Source organism: Magnolia sinica, chromosome 15 (assembly GCF_029962835.1).
Source record: "Magnolia sinica isolate HGM2019 chromosome 15, MsV1, whole genome shotgun sequence".
NCBI classification, from domain to species: domain Eukaryota; kingdom Viridiplantae; phylum Streptophyta; class Magnoliopsida; order Magnoliales; family Magnoliaceae; genus Magnolia; species Magnolia sinica.
Genome location: NC_080587.1, coordinates 19,455,325 through 19,468,329, shown reverse-complemented (window position 1 = coordinate 19,468,329; position 13,005 = coordinate 19,455,325). Strand labels below are relative to the sequence as shown.

At 41.0% G+C, this 13,005-nt stretch overlaps 1 protein-coding gene and 1 pseudogene across 1 annotated transcript; both read right to left on the bottom strand.

Moving 5' to 3' along the window:
- Positions 1-8,212: 8,212 nt before the first annotated feature.
- On the bottom strand, positions 8,213-9,967 carry LOC131226854 (putative disease resistance protein RGA1). Its single transcript, XM_058222571.1, has one exon. The coding sequence runs from the start codon at positions 9,965-9,967 to the stop codon at positions 8,213-8,215; it is 1,755 nt and encodes a 584-aa protein (XP_058078554.1).
- A 31-nt stretch (positions 9,968-9,998) lies between these two features.
- On the bottom strand, positions 9,999-11,274 carry LOC131226853 (putative disease resistance protein RGA3; annotated as a pseudogene).
- Between the last annotated feature and the right edge of the window lie 1,731 nt (positions 11,275-13,005).

Below are 13,005 nucleotides of genomic sequence, written 5' to 3'. Positions count from 1 at the left end.
ACGAAGCAGGGATATGAGCACTGTTCAGTGCTTCTGTTGCAAGGGATTTGGTCATTATGCTGCAAACTGTCCTCGAAAATTCTGCAACTATTGCAAAAAGGATGGCCATATCATCAAGGAATGTCCAACTCGACCCCCCAAGAAATCGGAGACAGCATATACTGTCTCAGTTGGCTCTTCTAGTGCGGGTAGTTTGGTGAATACAACACAAAGTGCTCCTGCTCCTGCTCCCGTTTCAGTCCAACCCGTGACCCCTGACATGATTCAACAAATGATCATTTCTGCATTTTCAGCTTTAAGACTCTCAGGTAAACCCTTCACTACATCATCTCCTTGGTACTTTGATTCCGAGGCTTCCCATCATATGACAAACAATGCTGCTTCTCTTACCAATGTAAACAAATATTTTGAAAATCTCAAAATTCATACTGCTGATGGCAATCATTTACCTATCACGGCCACTGGTGATGTTTCCTCCTCTCTCACTGATGTCTTCGTATCTCCCGGTCTTACCACCAATCTTGTGTCCGTCGGTCAGTTAGTTGATAATGATTGTAAAGTAGAGTTTTCTAAATCTGGTTGTGTTGTGCAGGATCAACAGTCAGGGCGGATGATCGCGAGGGGGCCTAAAGTGGGACGTCTTTTTCCTCTTCAATTTCCTTTGTCTTCTTTTTCTTTGCCTTTTGTCGCTTGTAATTCTGCTCATGTTGATTACCGAGCGTGGCATAAATGTCTCGGACATCCAAACTCTAATGTACTTCATGCTTTATTGAAATCTGGTTTTCTTGGGAATAATGAAACACCATCTCTTAGTGTTGTTCAGTTTGATTGCAATTCTTGCAGACTTGGCAAAAGTAAAACTCTACCATTTCCTTTTCACACACCGCATGTTGTCAAACCTTTCGATCTGATACATAGTGATGTGTGGGGTATGGCACCAGTCACTTCGCATGCTAATTACAAATACTTTGTCACTTTTATTGACGACTATAGTCGTTTCACATGGATTTATTTCCTTCATTCCAAAGACAAAGTATTTTCTATTTTTAAGATTTTTCATGCATATATTCAGACACAATTTTCGGCCCATGTCAAAATCCTTCGTTCTGACAATGGGGGTGAGTATATGTCTCATTTGTTTCAGGACTTCCTACAGAATCATGGCATCATCTCTCAACGGTCTTGCCCTTCGACACCTCAACAAAATGGAGTGGCTAAAAGGAAGAACCGTCACCTTCTTGATGTGGTTCGCACTCTTCTGTTAGAATCTTCCACGCCCTCTCGATTTTGGTGTGAAGCTCTTTCCACTGCTGTCCATCTCATTAACAGATTGCCTTCTCCCACATTGAACCATGACTCACCTTTCACCAGGTTATTTGGTCACCCTCCAACTTATTCTAACCTTCGTACCTTTGGTTGTGTCTGTTATGTTCATCTTCCTGCACATGAACGCACAAAACTTACGGCTCAGTCAATTAAATGTGCTTTTCTAGGATATTCAGTACAACAGAAAGGTTTTCTTTGCTATGATCCAAATCTGTGTCGCATTCGAGTTTCTAGAAATGTGATTTTTTTCGAAAATCAATATTTCTTTTCTACCCATCAGGATCATGTTTCTCCTTCATTTTCTGTTTTGCCTATGTTTCCTAACTCTCTTGCAGATCCAGTCCCTTCTAAACCTCTCCTAGTGTATCGACGACGCTCCACCGCCACTTCCCACCAACCTTCAGCACCTCCTGAGCCCCCTCAAGCTTCTTCCCCGACTGTTGTGTTTTAGCACCTGCACCTCCCTCTCTCCGACTCAGTACTCGGGTTCGTAGACCCCCAGATAGGTTTGGTTTCTCTTCTCCTTCATCCTTCACAGCCACTTTGTCGTCTATTTCTCTTCCTTCATCTTATAAACAGGCAATGGAGCATGAGTGTTGGCGAAAAACAATTGAAACCGAACTTCTCGCACTTGAAGAAAACCAAACATGGGATGTTGTTCCATGTCCCTCCTCCGTGAAACCCCTTGGCAGTAAGTTCGTGTTTTCTATCAAGCTTAATTCCGATGGGTCCATAGATCGTTACAAAGCTCGGTTAGTGGCACTTGGCAACAAACAAGAATATGGTCTCGACTATGATGAGACCTTTGCACCGGTCGCCAAAATGACCATTGTCCGAACTATACTCGCTCTTGCTGCATCCCAATCCTGGCCCTTACATCAAATGGATGTTAAGAACGCATTTCTCCACGGTGATCTCAAGGAAGACGTTTACTTGAAACTTCCCTCTGGTATGCCCACTTCCTCACCTACTGATGTTTGCAAACTGAAACGTTCTTTGTATGGTTTGAAGCAGGCACCAAGAGTATGGTTTGAGAAGTTTCGATCCACTTTGCTTAGTTTTTCTTTCACTCAAAGTCAGTATGACTCCTCTCTTTTTCTACAAAGGACATCCACAGGTATCGTCGTCCTCCTTGTTTATGTGGACGATATCGTCATCACTGGCTCTGACTTGGAGGCAATCTCTGCGGTTCAGACTTTGTTGAATTCTACATTTCACATGAAAGATCTTGGCCAGCTCACCTATTTCTTGGGTTTAGAGGTGCATCATCGGCCGCACGGTCTCCTCTTGCATCAACACAAGTATAGTCAAGATCTGGTTCAGCTAGCCGGTCTCACCAACGCTACTTCGGTTGACACCCCCATGGAACTTAATGTGAAATATCGACGTGACGAAGGGGAGCTTCTTGAGGATCCTACTACCTATCGGAAGTTGGTTGGTAGTCTTATCTAACCATTACCCGACCAGACATCTCTTATGCTGTTCATACCGTCAGCAAATTCATGCAAGCACCGAGGCATCTCCATCTATCTGCAGTCCGCCGCATAATTCGCTACATTCTTGGGACACCTACTCGTGGCTTATTCTTCCCTTCCGGTTCTTCACTTCAGCTACAAGCCTATAGTGACGTTGACTGGGCTGGCTGCCTAGACACCAGGAAATCTACTACCGGCTGGTGTATGTTTCTTGGTGATGCCCTTATCTCTTGGAAATGCAAGAAGCAGGACCACGTCTCCAAATCATCTACTGAGGCCGAGTACCGAGCCATGTCTGCAGCATGCTCCGAGATCATTTGGCTGCGTGGTCTCCTCACAGAGCTCAGTTTCATTCCCGTACATCCTACTCCACTCCATGCTGACAACACTAGTGCCATCCAAATTGCCGCAAACCCAGTCTATCACGAACGCACCAAGCACATCGAGGTTGACTGTCACTCAATCAGGGAAGCCTATGATCATCAAGTCATCACTCTTCCACATATCTCCACAACTTTGCAGATCGCCGATATCTTCACAAAATCCATGCCACGTCAGCGCCATCATTTTCTCGTTAGCAAATTGATGCTTGTCGATTTACCAGCATCAATTTGAGGGGGGATGTCAAAGGAAATATCAATCTACACAGCAGATTTACAGATTTACAGCTTTACAGATTTATAGATTTACAGATTTACAGCTTTGCAGATTTACAGATTCTGACTAATATCTACGACTTTGGTGATATGTGATTATCTGATTTATTCCTTCCTTAATTAGGATATATTAGCTGTACAGTATATTTAGATAGATGTATATATGGTAGGGGTTGAAGATCAGCTTGTATTTCGTCCCTAAATAGCTTGTAATCTACCTATATAATGGGCAATTGTCAATGAAGAAAGGCAGACTTTTTCAAAAGCTCTCCAAAAGGCATCCACCACCCTTTTCTAAGAACTTTTCTTTTGAAAATATGATATTATTTTTATAGGCAAATCTGGAAACTAAAATTTTTGTAAAAAAAGCTGGGTTGCAGCATACAACTGATTGTAATGACATTGAAAGTTGTTTTATTATATGGTACCTCATATGGGGTCAATATGGAATGAAGAGCTCCTATTAAAAATGCATGCTGATAGACACCAACCATTATCGCCAGGTCGGTGTGTGTGTGTGTGTGTTTTTTGTTTTTGTGTGTGTGTGGAGGAGAGTGCGATATTCCGTCACCACAGTTTTTACCAAAAAGTTAAGAAACTTCTCTCTACCATGGTATTTAATAATGAGTGTCAATCAAAGTATGTTTTTATTAACATATAATCCCTCTTGGTTCCAAACACCATATGCATAAGAAATAGGAAAATGTATTCCAATAGTAAAACTATGACCCAAACAAAAAGTACATAAATACTGCTAGATGTGAGAAGAAAATTGAGTGTCAACGGTGTTGAGCACTGAATTTTCTAGAATATACAGTGTCTTATTACACACACACGCACACACACACACACACACACACACACACACACACACACACATATATATATATAGAGAGAGAGAGATAGGTGAAAATAATAAAAATGAGACGAAATCCTGAAAACTAATGATGTCTGGATATATGATTAGTAGATACAAAAAGTCTAAAACTATGACATAGAAAAAACTTGCCTATAACTAGTCAAGATTGCAGTTTCCGTTCTAAGCATTCGTAAAATAGATGTAGGAAGAAGAAATTACCTGCGTCCAACGAAGATGGTAAGCTTTCTAATGAGTAAACATGAGAAAAAAGATATCTGTTTCACATAGAATTGATAGTTGACTTTGTTCAAGATTTCGTTCATCATTTAGGAATGTATTCTGCCTATCACCCGCAATCTCCAATCTCTCTATCTTAATCTTGTTCTTCCCCATCTCAACACTCTTTCTAGTAACATAATTACTCTCTATTACTCAGACATCTCACATGAGCACATATTACCTAATTCACACTTTATGAAAGCAGGATAATTGCAGAGATGCTCTTTAAATTGAGGGTTCTGGATTACTGAAAATGTAAAAGAACGAGAACAAAGGGAATGCTTCTTATGAAATCAGGTTGCAAGAAACAAAATCCAATTCTTGATTTGATAAAAGAAGTTAGTGAATGGGTTTTGTTCTTGTTGAAATCACATGTCGAACATCAATTGATAGGAATAACAAATAAAGAATAAATTCCCATTATTGAAAATGTGATAAGACTGAGGTGGGCTTTATCAAATGCAAAAACAACAACAAGGAAGGCAATAAATTCTACCGGATTGGGTCTGCGAAAGAAAATTCACAATTCACAATTCCAGTAGTATGAAAATCCGATTGCCTACAAAAGAAAGTATGAAATCCCAAATAACTGTTCTCATAAATAATCACTATCTCCTAAAAGAATGAATAAGGCAGACAATGAATTCAATTTAATCAGGTCACAATACATAAGACCAATTGACAATTCCAGAGGACAAGTGTTTTTTTTTTTACACATGCACTCACACCCCACCCACACCCCTACACTCAAACCACAATGGAATTTCACCACAATGGGTACTCAAATCCATGATCTCATGTTGAGACTCTTGTGAGTCTACCACCGAGACATGAGAGAGGACCCTCAAAGGACAAGTATGATGGGCTGTTTTCTTTTCAATAATTAATCCAAAATGGAACTGAAAAACAATTCTAAAGAGAATTTTGGAAAAATTCCAAGACACCCTTAGATGATTTGTACCTCGAAAATTGGTATTTTCACTCATGTGGGTCACAATGTATAAAGTAAATTGGCCATTCAAACAACTTTTTCTACGCGGCCATTCATCTTATATGTTGGTGGCCTGATTTTAGAGAAGTTCTAAGAGTGGAACATGTGCCTGCATGTGGATGGCAGGGCTTCCATTTGAAATTAGCAAACCCCAATATTTTCCTCTGCAAGAAAGTCAACAATACAATTAAAAGAACTACTGGGATTCTACACATGAGATTTCTCAGAAGCAAGAGCACAACCTTAATTCATTCAAGATAGAGCTCAGCTTCAAAGTGGGACTGCACTTCCTAGTGGCCTAAGAGATAGCATTATAGAGTCTCTGTTTGTTATCAATTCACGAAAATCTCCTCATTTGTTCTAATAGCCAAGAACTTCGCTCTGTTCGAGGACCCCTTCCCCATTAGCTTGAAAAGACAAATTGGATCTTGTTTTTGCCATCCTTAAGCATGCCTCTAATCCTGAACTTCTGTCAGCATTAAGAAACGATCATATAACAATTTAAGAAATCATCCCGAGAACTGATCACCTACAGGCAAGGTATGACACCTTATGGTGTTGTATCCCACCAGCATAGTACATACTGCTTGTGTATAACAGCAGTACTACGAAAATGGTAGTCATCACCATGAAGATCACCTGGCACAAAAATCAGGCCAGTCTGCTCATCAGGTGGGCCATACCATTGGAATCAATGGACAGATGACAGCCTTACTCAACAGACAGGTTTGACCCACCTATTGATCTGATCAGCCTAATTTTTTAGAAGGGGGGCATATATTTTTTCATAGTACTGATTTCCTACACAAGTGGCATGTTGGCAGGAAAACTGTTATGGTACAAGAAGTTGCGATACCACTGCTGGTAGTTGATCAATTCTCAATCATCCTCCCAACACTGTTCAATAGGCTGTGATGATCAAAACCAAAGTTTCTTACAAGAGAATGCAACAAGCACTGGAATCCGTCTAAGAAATATATCAGAAAAAAAGAAAAAAGAAAAAAAAAGAATTCAAAATGAAGTAAAAAAGAAGAGAGAAGTTGAGTATTAATCTAGGAGGTCCTATAACATATGTACATTGTCAGTTCTTGATGCCCTGTGAATCTCCATTGCACTCCTGAATTAGAATTAATTGAAATGATAATAAGCCTCCAAATAATAACTTAGACATTTTTCTTGCAGAGTTCCTAAAAAGCTCTGATCTTGGATTTTATGGAACGATGTGTAGTTCATAGCGAATACGTCACTTCACCACCCTTTGGGTTGTTTGTTTGCCAAATTCCTATGTGTAGGTGTTTGTTTAAAAAAGATTTATGGCTTATATATATAAGGTCAAATACACTAGTTAGATGCATGTGTTATATCCATGCCATCCATTCATTTTTTTCATATCATATTAGTCATGAACTCAAAAATAGAGTAGATCCAAAGCTCAAGTGGACCACAACAAAGGAAGCAGTGGGTGGGAGTAATCACACCACCATAGAACCCACTATTTTCTGTTGTGTTGGTTACTCCCACTGCTTCCTTTGGTGTGGTCCACTTGAGCTTTTGATTTACCTCATTTTTGGGCTCATTTCCTAAAATGATATGATATAATGAATGGACGGTGTAGATATAACACATACATCATGGTGGGGCTCACAGAGTTTTTGCTTCTACGAGGTGGAGCGAGATAAAATTCATCTTCCGCGAATATTTCAAACAGCCTCCTCGCGTATCAATACGCTTTTACCCAGTTCAAAACTAGTACACGGAGCCAAACAGGATGCAAGTAGTTGGGCCATTTTAGCCGCCACAAGTACTTTCTGCTACAGAATAGTTAAGGAAAATAGAAAATCATGCTTTTGCGGTAAAAATTGGGAAATTAAAATGCAAAGATGGATAGGTTTAATTGAGAAGTGCGATACTTACAGAGGGAGGGAAGAGGAATGAAGGAAGGAAGGAGAGCGTTGATGCTATCTCCTCTTCAACCCCAACAGATGACCACACCCTTTGCCTCCTCTCGCGGATTCGGATTCGGATTCGGATTTGGGATATCTAATCTGGATATCTGGGATGTGTGCTATGTAGTGCCAATCCTCGCCTTTCTCCTTCTCGCATCGCTTCTCTAATTGGGGACAGCCTTTGATTTCTAGAGTTTGGAGGTTTGTTAGGAGTTGCAACCCGGATGGCAAACACCCCAATTTATCACAACGGTAAATGTCCAAATATTGAAGCGAGGAGAGGTTTCCTATCCACTCCGGCAGAGCCGTTAAGACTTTTCAAACCCCAAATACTTAGGTCTTCCAGTGTTGTGACATGTTTTAGCCCTTCCGGCAAACATGTCAACTTATCACAGTCCCAGATGTTAAGATATCGAAGGGACATTAGGTGTTGCATATCCTCTGGTAAAGAAGCCAGCTCCGGACATTTATTAATGTACAAGGATTGAAAGGCAGTGAGGTGTTGCAGGCCCCCCATCAAACTCGTTAGGCTTTTACAACCATGAATGGCAAGATCTTTAAGAGAGCTCAAGCCTTGTAGTCTCAAGCACGTTAGACCTTTGCAGTCTTGAATATGTAGCTTCTGAAGAGAGGTGAGGTTTTGTAACTCCTCTGGCAATGATACCAGCTCATCACAATCATCAACAGAGAGACTCTAGAGCAGCAAGGTTTCCAAGCTCCCCCGACACAGACTCAAGCTTTGGGCATCTCCAAAATTTCAAAGACTCTAGAGCAGCAAGGTTTCCAAGCTCCCCCGACACAGACTCAAGCTTTGGACATCTCCAAAATTTCAAAGACTCTAGAGCAGCAAGGTTTCCAAGCTCCCCCGACACAGACTCAAGCTTTGGGCATCTCCAAAATTTCAAAGACTCTAGAGCAGCAAGGTTTCCAAGCTCCCCCGACACAGACTCAAGCTTTGGACATCTCCTAATGTCTAGGGTCAAGAGACGGGTATGATTTGGGAACAACCCACCTGACAACGACCTTAGCTCCTTGAAATTTTCAATCATCGAGTACGAAAGCGAGGTTAGGTTTGCCACTGAACCTAACAACATCTCATTACTATCAGTCAATGTCAATTCTTTCAGAGACTGAAGGCATGGAAGTGTTGTTAACTTTGGGCATCTGAAGACAGATAATCGGTTAAGGCAGGGGAGTACTTCTCTTCCGTTGAATCCTGACCACTCCTCTAAATTAGGCATATCTTCCAACCTGAGTTCTTCCAGTGACGGGAATCCCTCTGCAACATTGTCCCCATAGAAATGGTTGCCAATAGATTTCACAGCATGCATTCCCACTATCTCAAGAACCTTAAGCAATGGTAATTGGCCAAGCTGGGGGAGCTGTTCGCATCTTCTGCAATTGAACAGTGAGATTTCAACCAGATTCGAGAGCAATGAAGAACTCATCCAAATAGGAAATCTGACACCCACGTACCCTTCAACCTCCAACCTTTTGAGATTCGGATGTGGTTGGAGACCTTCAAGGGTTTCCTCAACATTTCCTGCCAACTTAAGATCAATATCTTGACCCCATGAACCCCATGAAAAGTGTAACTTTTGAAGGTTTGGCTTCTCCTTCAAGTTAGCTTCCTGTGCATCTGCTCTACACATCACGTTCTCGAGGTTTCGAATAATCAAGCTTCCTCGAAGGTTTAGGTCTTGCAGCTCTTTTATACCACATCCTCTATCCTTACCAATGATGAATATTGGCAAGGTCTGAAGGAACTTTAATTCTCCCATATTAGCTGGCATATGGGTCAATTTATAATTATACCCATCTATTTCAAGATGTCTTAAGCTAGTCATTTTGCTCATGTCCCTGGGTAACTCTGCAAGATTATAACACCACAAGAGTCTCAAGGTTTGCAGATGGGGAAGGCTGCAGATGGATTCAGGAAGGGCTGCTATTTCAGTATAAGACAAGTCGAGGTATCTTAGTTGTTTCAACTTGCCGATTGAAACCAACAACTCCTTAGTAACATTGGCTTTGCTTAAATCTAACACGCGTAAGCACGTAAAATGTACGAAATGATTACGAGGGATGCTGAAACTCTCTCCTTCAAGCAGCAGTAGTGTTCGCAAATGGTTTACTTTCTTTAAGGCCTTTGGGAATGTTCGGACCTTCCAGCTATACCCACACTCCAAGGACAAACAGCGAGATTTATTTTCGATGCTCTCTGCATTATCGACCTGCACAATCGAGCATTCAGTCCCTGCAACAAAGCGTGCAAGATCATGCATGAGGTCATGCATCTTGCAGCATACTATATTCCCATCATCGTCTTTCTCAACATCTTGAAAGAAGGACCGCCGTAATAGATTATTGAAATACTCTCCACCGATGTTTTCCATGTGGTTGCTTCCGAATGATGATTGAATGAAACCTTCGGCCATCCAAAGTTGGATAAGTTTATCCTTTTTGATTTTATAATCTTTTGGAAATATTGAACAGTATGCAAAGCATTTGGCATTGCTTCAAATGAGATGGCAGATGATAATAACTCAACCTTAGAGCAGGTAAAATGGGATTATTTTCTAATTGTATATTCCAAATTTCACTTTCTTTGACAAACAACCACTGGCTTTCCTCTGTTTTAAGGTACATCAAGCTTCCGAGTGCTTTCGCTGCCAAAGGAACACCCCCGCACTTCTTCACAATTTCCTTTCCAAGCATTACTAGGTTTGGATGTTCTCGTCTTCCATGCCCAAACGCCCGTTGCCTGAACAGAGACCAACAATCATCATCTGATAATGTTGGCAAACAGTGTGAAGGGAGAGTGCCCATGAGTAGAGCAACATTTTCAATACGGGTAGTTACTATGATTTTACTACCCTTGGCACCTCTGAGAGATTTTTTCAGTGAATTCCACTTCTCAGGATTTTCCTCCCACACATCATCCAACACGAGTAAAAACTTCTTCCCACTTAGCTTTTCTTGGAGGCCACGCTGCAGTGATTCCATGCATTCGAGATGACATTTGCTACTGGTTGCTAATTCAATGATTAATTTTATTACCCTCATCACATCGAAATTGTCCGACACAAACCCACATCCTTAGCTCGAAATGCTCTTCTACCATCTTGTCATTGTAAGCAAATTGTGCGAGTGTAGTCTTCCCAAGGCCCCCCATACCGACTATGGGGATGATCGAGACATCTTCTTGAGTACCAACGTGAATCAACGACTCTACAATCTTCTTCTTATCTTCATCTCTGCCAAAAACGTCCGACTCAATCAAAGAGTCTGTTTGCAGTCTCTCTTCAATATTGACTCCGTCTCTCAAATGGAACTTCCTCTCCTCTGCAATTGCACATAATCTCTCCCCAATCTCCTTTATCCTACTCCCCATCTTCAGGCGAAATACAAGTGAGTTCGGAAGAGAAAAGAAGTTGCGCACCCTATTCATCATAGCAGGCCGTGTCCTCACTTTCTGCCGAAAAGCTTCTGTTAAGAACTCATCTATCAAGTCATCTGCATCATAGGCCACGCCCTTTAGCTTCAGTAGCCAATCCCTCAGCGCCTTGCTCTGCACTTGCTGCTTGTCTGCATCTCGAAGTACTGCTTTGATTGTCAACAATGTGCTCTCCAGCTTCCTCAATTCTTTCTTGACACCCCCTGCTGTTTGAAACTGTTGCAGAAGTAGAGAATTCAAGTTCCCCACCATTGTCTCAACAAGAGTGGAGAGAAATACTTCTGCCATCTTTTCTTGGTACTGCGAAAATGTCAAAGAACTGAAAACGGTAATAAATATGGAATGGAAAATAATCAAACTGTGGACCTATATGCTATTTTCCATCAAGTAAGAGAAAAATGAATAAAAATGCAAACATAAAGAAAGTCAATGGAAAGCACCAAGATGCCAATGCTGTGGCGTTAATAACATCAATGTGATTAGCCAATTTCCTTGAGATTAATTGCTCATATTTCAATAGGAAAGTAAGCTCTCGGGCTAGAATACCTCAAATTGTGTTCACTGCAATCTCCACCATAGATATGTATGGTGACCATGATTGTAACTGGTCACTTGATGGGACCCATTTGGTCTCTTTTTTTTTTTTTTTGCTATGGGTTTTAGTGATGGGATACAATTCGAGGTACCACTAGATGGACTGAGGATTACCACATGATGTCAGGTACCAGAACAGGGAGAATACAACATTTCCGCTAGATTCATTGCTTAAATTCAAAGGTTTAAAATACACATGTATGAAAGGAACAAATGATCTCTTTGGGCAGGGAATCATCCGGCACAATCAGGACCAATTCAGGTGGGCCCGTATCTAAAAATCTATTCATGCCGAGCAGCTAATGACCTTGCAAGTGACGAAGGAATTCCATGTTTGATTCAAAGAAATCCTTCTCAGAAGAAGAAACTGGTTATGAGAAGAGATTGGTCAACCTTGACATAGATTTTAGAGATTTTTGCGTTCAGCCACCTCCCTTTTGGGCCATAAGCCCAAAATGGCCCAATTTTAAACTCTTTCTGAAAAAACAGCTGCCTTTTCCATATATGACTTTTGACTAACAGAACGTTGCCTGTCCAAATAGAAAATCGGATCCATGCAGTCTACGGATGAAACAACACTAGCCCACCATTGAAACATTTATGCCCACCATGATATTTTTGAGAAATCCACCCCGCCCCCCATTTTCTTTAGCTTATTAAACTCAATTTCCCACTCTGATAGAAATCCGTCCCGTGCACTAGTTTTTCCAACTTATTTTAGTTGGTGGGCCCAACATGATGAAGATCCAAAATTAAAATGGACTACATGGCTTGAAACAGTGGCATTGAACACCCAATGTTATAATGGAGGAGTTTCAAAAATTCATGTAGTCCACCATGATGTTTTTGAGAAATCCCACCTATTCACCATTTTTGTTATCTTATTTTAGAGGGTGAGCTCAAATATGAGACAATCCAACACTCAAGTGGACTGCTCGAGGCAAAACAATGGTATTTAAAAACTATTTAGAGGAGCTCCAAAAATTCATGTGGCCAGCATAATGTTTTTAAGAAATCTAGCCACTCTAACAATTTCACCATCTCATTAGGGGATGGGCCCAAATATGAGGCATATCTAACACTCAACAACCACATGACTTGAAACAATGGTATTGGACTCCCACTGTTGAAACCACACCGGTGCACCTTTTGAAACATAAATTTCTCACCCTGATGGGACTCAGATTGGGTACTACCCCCACCAGGATATATGTGTTTTATCTACTCTTTCCATCTATTTTGACCGATCATTTTAGAGTATGAGCGCAAAAAGGAGGCATTTCGAAGGCTCAAGTGAACCACACTACATGAAGCAAGGGGATTCAACACCTGCTGTTGAAAACTTGTTGGGGACTACAAAAGTTTTGTATCAAACTAATATTTATGTTTTCCCTTCATCTAGATCTATGTGACCTTATGAATATG